The sequence below is a fragment of the Ixodes scapularis genome, unplaced genomic scaffold, assembly GCF_016920785.2.
Source record: "Ixodes scapularis isolate PalLabHiFi unplaced genomic scaffold, ASM1692078v2 PGA_scaffold6__148_contigs__length_123643588, whole genome shotgun sequence".
NCBI classification, from domain to species: domain Eukaryota; kingdom Metazoa; phylum Arthropoda; class Arachnida; order Ixodida; family Ixodidae; genus Ixodes; species Ixodes scapularis.
Window position 1 is genome coordinate 49,663,639 of NW_024609881.1, and position 6,986 is coordinate 49,670,624.

At 42.5% G+C, this 6,986-nt stretch overlaps 1 protein-coding gene across 1 annotated transcript in view; it reads left to right on the forward strand.

The window, feature by feature from the left end:
* The window catches only part of LOC8053269 (venom metalloproteinase antarease-like TtrivMP_A), a 45,634-nt gene extending 39,826 nt beyond the window's left edge, over positions 1 to 5,808 (forward strand). The window contains exons 11-12 of the mRNA XM_029974969.3: positions 2,244 to 2,402; positions 5,709 to 5,808. Of these exons, the coding sequence (XP_029830829.3) occupies positions 2,244 to 2,402; positions 5,709 to 5,760 (211 nt within the window). The 3' untranslated portion in view covers positions 5,761 to 5,808. The remainder of the gene's footprint in view (positions 1 to 2,243; positions 2,403 to 5,708) is intronic.
* Positions 5,809 to 6,986: the final 1,178 nt, after the last annotated feature.

Sequence of the window (6,986 nt, forward strand, 5' to 3'; positions counted from 1 at the left end):
TGGATCTTGATGTTTCTACATACCGGTCTTTCGAGTTAAAACTAGCCGGTGCTTGAAAATTCGGCTCGTCGGCAGGCAAAATAGTCCCGGAAAACACTGCAAAGCGGTACTAAGAAAAACAAAACGGCACGATATAGGCCTAGTTTATCCGTCCGAAATGTCCAGGCCTCTCGAACTTATTTATGTAGTCGACGGAGCACCTCGCTATGCTTGTAATTTTGACAATCACCAAAAATGACGCCAACAACTGAGTGTCTGCATGTAAACTAACGGGGAAAGAGTGCAAAATGCTGGGCATCAACATGGCGGAATGCTGTTTACGGAAAATCAAAACGCGCTTCGCGGATCCGTCCATCTACCCAAGTGGAAACCTGGAATGCGAAATTTATCAAGTTGGCGTCGCAAAAGTTGCCAAATTTCGACCACTACACAAAGCTTTGTTCAAAACATACCAAGAATGAAAAACTACTTCTAACGTTCCTTGGAAAAAAGGTTTTGGTTCCCATAAATTTTCCAAAGGTAAATTTAAATTGAAGACGAGCTTAAAATTGGGGACAGAACCTAAGGGTAGGTGGTGGCTTTCGGAGACTAATTAGAGGCGTAAAAAAAAAGCCACAAATAGAGAGACATTTGAGGTTAGCTCGATTCTACACAGTGTCGGAGACTACAGTGGTGAAGAATTCTTTCCTCGCTTAACGGGTGCGCTTTTATAGTGAGGCCCCATGTTTTGGTATGTTTTTTCTTAGCTGGGGGGGGGGGGGGGGGGGGGAGGGGGGGGGCGGGGGCCGGATTATGACGTTTCTTACCGATTCGGTGTTTTTTGGTAACTATCTTCAATGGCGGAGAGATATAGAGATTTGACTTGAATGGGGCACGGGGAGGGGATTCATCAAAATTGTGACCCCAAACACTTGAAAAATGTTTCCATACCAATAAGAAAATCAAACCAAAGATAAGAGGTGTAATTTCCAAGCAAGAAAAAGCTTCGCAGGCAGTTGTTTGCGAACTGTGTTACAGGTTGGCACAAAATGAAGCCGTGGACAAAGATTTCTTTCAGGAGTGATGTTTGCATTTTTTTTTTTCCTTGTTGCTACACACGACTTGAGTGTTTAATTTTCGGGGGTTTATCGGTTTGTATCAAGAGCAGAGAAACCTAATTGAAGCATGCACTCGTAGTGAGTTGTCACATGAATGGGAAACACTCAGAAAGACGGCAAACGCTGCGGTGTTGCTCCTTTGCCGCTGCGTGAATGGGCCATCTGCTTGTAACATCAGCTGGGCTCTGATTTATTGTAAAAGAAAGTACAGACGTGCGCAGGTAGAGGGCCTCTGGAGCCACCGTCTGCTACCTGAGTGTGAAGATTGCCCCACAGTCAAGCTTTCGCATAGCTTTCAGCTTGGCAATACATTTTTTTTTCCAGCCAGGCCCTAGGCAAAACATTTATCACACAAGGTGGCCAAAACAAATTTTGTCTGCTTTCGAGCGGAAACCTCCGTTTACCGGGAGGTTTTATTGCGTAAATTATCATACCCTGAAGCGCCTAACCCCCATTTCTTCTAAAACTACGTGGTCATTTGAGCAGAGTTCAAATTGGTAACCGTTCAGTGATTCCTACGTGTGAAAAACGACAAAAGTGAAGACAGCTACAATAATTACCCCCCCCCCCCCCCCTCCCCGCGTTACAATTCTTAATGGCGTTTGGGGCTCTTCACTTTTCTAGTAGCTTTATGGTTGAAGGTAATCTTGAGACATTTCGGAAAATCCGGTTCCGAGGAAAGTTCTCTCGGGTTCCATTTATACTTCGTTTCACTCTGAAGGCGACCGCAGCGGACGCTATGCGGAGCCCAAGTTCGTCTGTTTGTAGACACAGGGGTTGCGACGATATCAAAACGCCAACTACTTAATGAGTGTTCGAAAAAAAAACTAAAAAAAGCTACTGGGTAGCCCTCGAGGAATCTAGCATTCAGGTCGACCCACAATCCTTCCAATCAAGAGCCAATCAGAACTCGGCGTCGTTCTGACGTCACCGCTACCCCTGTTCAAGACGCAGACAAACTTCCGCTCCGCATAGTTTCTGACGGAGCCAATCAACCGGCGCCAAAAGACTATCGTCACGGCGCTCGTCGTCTTTGTGCGTATGACGTCACCGGTGAAACCAATCACACAGAGTGAAGGCGTTTTGATTCTTCGATATTTGATTTTCTGTACGTCTCATAACAAACGTATGTAACTAACGTTTCAGGCTCGGAATGTCTCACGAAGGAGAGTGTCCTGTGTATTACACACCGGGGAAGGAAGGGCTCCGTTGCAGGAAGCAGGAGTTCGGATCTGTTATGGGTTCCGGCAAACCACCGCACTATTTCTCGCGTTGTCTTCAAGACCAGGCGAGAGGATGTCTGATGTAAGGTCACTTTCGCTCATCATATGTACCGTGTGTTCTTGTTTTTGTTTTGATCTATAAGTCGAATTGACGTATAATTCGCACCGCTTTACATATTTTGCATGGCCGGCGCGGCGAGACTGTACTGAAAAGCCCGCATGTGTGTGTTATTATGGCTGTTTATGTGTAATCGAAAGCAAGTTTCAATATGTTTGTCAATTGTTCAAACGAGAAATATAAAACCGTGGCAGATATCCCCAGTTAAGGTTCATACTTGTAGCAAACAAAAATGGATGGAAGTTTGTTACAAATCAAACGACGTAAATTATACTACTACTACTAATAAAATGACACTTTTTTATGCAGCTGAAAACGCGGTATAATGTTTTTAGCATTCGCAGTACGTTGGTGCTCGTGTCACTAACAACTTAAAGGGATGCTGAACCGAAATTTTGATTCCACAAAACACGCGGTAAAAGCGTGCAAGGGGATGCTACAAACACCAAAACATCACTCATACAGCGATATCTTGAACGGATGACCGTATTTTTCAAAAAAGGAGACGCATTTGGCAGAGATGATATCGTCATGTTTCTCCGAAAAGGAGAGGGAACGGCCTCGCGTCTTCTGCGCCTCGCGACCTTGACGGAGCGAAGCGAAGAGAGGAGGAAACTCGGTCTATTGACGTCACGCGCCTCGTCGGCCTCGTTCAATCTCGACCTCTTTTTCCAGAAATACGGCCATCCATTCGAGATATCGCCTTACGGGTAGTGGTGTAGGGATTGTAGCGTCCCGCCTACATTTCCTGCATTGTTTTTCTGAAATCCAAATTTCGGTTCACCATCCCTTTAAAGGATTTTCCGGTAAAATATTGTCTTTTAGAAATCAATATAAGTTATAGTGTACTTTTTTTTAGGAATATCATCCGCTCAATATCCGAATTTTAAATTTTCCATTACACAGGCAGTAATTTAATCTTAAGCAGAGCACAACTGCTCAGATTGCACCCGCAAAAGGCACACGCGGTCATTCCATGCCAAAGCAGACGCGGCAATGTTATCGTGTCTGGGATATGTACTAAAATATAGTTTGGATAAGAAAGCCCCTGAACTCTAAGGACATTATTATTTTTTTTTGTGAAAATATAAATATTATTTTTTTCTGAAATGATTTTCTAAATTTCTAGAATGTGATGAAACCCATGTAGTTAAGAAAAACATACTAAAATAAAAACGATTGCGTACCACACAAATTTAGGTGGGTGCTTAATTACTTAATAAAATGACCTTACACCAAGATAGAAATATCGAAAGACGACATTTTGAGTTCAAATATGAGTTCCAAAAACTAGACTCTATAAGATTTCTTTATTTTCTAGTTAACTTGAATTGGGGTGTTAGCTACAATATTATTTTCAACTGTTCCCTTAGAACTAATAATTTTATTGCTTGCATTAAATTTTCAAAGCCCCTTTTTGTTGCGTTTTAATTAAATTACATAATATCCAGTTTATGCAGAAAAGGCCATAGTGAGAGTCCGGAAAGGGAATATGGGCAACGGTGCCCGGCACTTTCGAAATAACCAAAAGTTAAAGCCACCTCACATGTTCCACACGCAAAAAAAAAGAAGAGAAAAGTGTTTTTGTAGTTGCTGAATTTTTTTTTTTTCGTTCTTTTAAGATGAGCTTTTTCGATTATTCCTGTCGGCGCCCGTTTCGTAGGCGGGCGCCGGCCAATTCCTTTAAGAAAGGCAGGGCATGGGTCATTTTATCCGCGCTTCTAGTTCCGTGATTGCTTCTTCGTCATTCTTGTCGGCTAATGGCGGAATAGATACGTTTCTGAAATCCAGTCGAGCAACACTGGCGGTCGCCATTTTTCGGGGGGACAGGAAGCGTGTGATTGGATGCGGGACCTCGCCGAACGGAATAACATACTCGTTTTAGTGCTGGACGCCGATTCAATATTTTAACGCGATCAATCGCTACACTTTAATCGATATACGAGTCGATTAATTCGTTGCTTCGACACGCCGGCATGATATCTAAAAAGATGCAAATCTATACACGCTTTAAACGAGCGCGAATTTGAGCCGCCTTTGCCGACGTCGTTTTCTCTTACCGCTATGGCGGGCCACTGAAAGCGGGCAGGCTTCTCAGAGGCCTGTCCTATTGTGGTAATGATGAAGTGAAGCCAGCTGCCTGAAAAGTTCTTTAAGTTTTTCTTCTTAGTATACTTTGCAAAGTCAATCATGGTTGAACGTGCAGCCTTATTTAAAAATAAAAGCTGTAGAACAAAAATAAACAAATAAAATATTTTTACACTATATTATGGATCTGATAATCACTCTGGAAAACATTTATGAGTGATGCTAAAGTGTACCACAGTGAAGTGTAAAGGTAGTGGCTCCTAAATTGCACAAGTGTTGTAGTAATGGGAGTATATTTTTTACTTTGTACCGGAGTTTCTAATAGAAAACGCAACCGATTAACCGGTTCAAATTGCATTGCGATTAAATGAGTACAGATAATTAACCGGATTGAATAATTGATCAATTTCACAGGCCGCCCCGTTTTCCATGTGAGCTGAGCCGAGTTCGCGCCGAAGGCTGGCGCAGCCCTCGTGTACATCACGTGATCAAAGTACATGCGCAAACAATGGCGGCCTCGGATATAACTGACTGAGAAACTACTATTTGGCGCTCAGTTTTGAGAAGGGATTATCGCAACGGCCGCGTATCTATAATGAGATGCTCGGTAGTCGAGACTTCGTGCTTTTCTCGAACTGTCCAGTGATAACGCGCTAAAGCTCACCTGTTACCACTTTCGCTCAAACAAAAACCATCAGGCATGTAAATCGTTCTCAATAAGAAGGCTCAAAACCAACTGTTCTTCGTTATGTTGAGCTAACGGATTACCTTATTTTTTTAATACTCATACAATCCTCCTACTACACTGCGACACGCATTTTTCTTTTTTTTTTAAAGAAACAGGGTAGAACATGTGTGCTCGACTTGGAGACCAGAGTAACGCGACGGTCTCAAATTTTGTCCTCCAAGTATTGCGGAAAGCGACCCTCTTTCCCGTAGGAGATGAGACGGGCGCAAGCATACGGCAAACACACTCAAGCTTGACTGCATCCCCCCCTGAAACTGAAACGTGGGGCGAAATGATCAAAGCGCCTAAGTTTTACGAGACCTTTTTCTTCGATAATTGCTGAAAGGCACTTGCTTTATAGAAGTAAGCCTCGCCAGGGCACGTTTTACCCACTCTCCCCTCATTTTGGAGCGATGCTATACTTGCGCACTGACCAACTGGATTTTCCTTTTCAGGAGAAAGACGAAGCGTTGCTTTGATCTGACGGGGGGCAAGCCACTTTTCTGAGCGAAAACAAAGCCGACCAGAAGTCAATAAAACAGGGATTTTGATTGCGCAGATTGTTTATTTTGTGTAACAAATACCTTGATGGTTCTTACTAAAACGCTTCAATACCTCCTTTGATATTTGTTGTGCGGGTGTATACAGAGCGTTTGATATTAAAAGAAATATATATATATATATATATACACAGGGTGTTTTTTTTTTAAGCATAAAAGATTTGTTTCAAAAAGGACTTGAAAGTTACACTTATGCCGCTTGTGGAGCTGAGTTATACGGCCAGGGGGACGTATTATAGGGAGCTAATCGTAACGATCAGTCGGATAATTAATTAAAAATCGTTAATTAACTTTTTAGTTAATGAAAATAGACATATGGTTCCAATTAGAAACCTGTTCAGCGTCATCGAAAACCACTAAATCAGTAATTTTGAGAAAGACTTAGTGCATGAGAAGCGTAGTAGTGCACTAAAGTTACGACTCGTGGAGCAGGTACAAAGCTATCGGTTGCGATAACGCGCCCGCGCAATTTTTCCGTCTCTTTTCTAGCCCCAGCCTTGTACCTGCTCCATGAGTGGTAACTTTAGTAAAATACTACGCTTCTCACGCGCCGGAAGTCATTCTGAAAATGAGTGATTTAGTGGTTTTTGATGACGCTGAGCAAGTTTCTAATTGGAGCCATATGTCTATTCTCATTAATTAAAAAGTTAATTAGCGAATTTTAATTAATTAGACGACGGATAGTTACCATTAGCCCCTTATAATATGTCCCCCTGGCCGTATAACTCACCTCCACAAGCGGCATAAGTGTAACTTCCACGGCTTTTTTTTTAACAAATCTGTTAATGTTAAAAAAACACCCTGTATTTATACAACACGGGTACTTCACACCATTGCACGTGGTCTGCGAGGAGGATTCAAACGAATGTGTGCAGATGAATGAACCGTACTTAATCCAGTGAATCAAAGAATCAAAGTTTTTCAGGAACCCGCCGAAAGCCAAAAAACGGCGGAGCCAGGATTTGAACTCTAGATCTCCCAATGTCCGGTCGGAAATGCTAACCTCTACACCTTTTTTTTTTTTTTATTTTTTCTTATAACTTCTACACCACTCCACCTTGGCTTTGTGGTGTTTCCTACCTGTCTTATTAATGCACAAGAAACGAAATGTATGCAATCGTTAATGTTCTGGAAACACACGCCGCCGCGTGGAACGCGGTACGATGCTTAGTG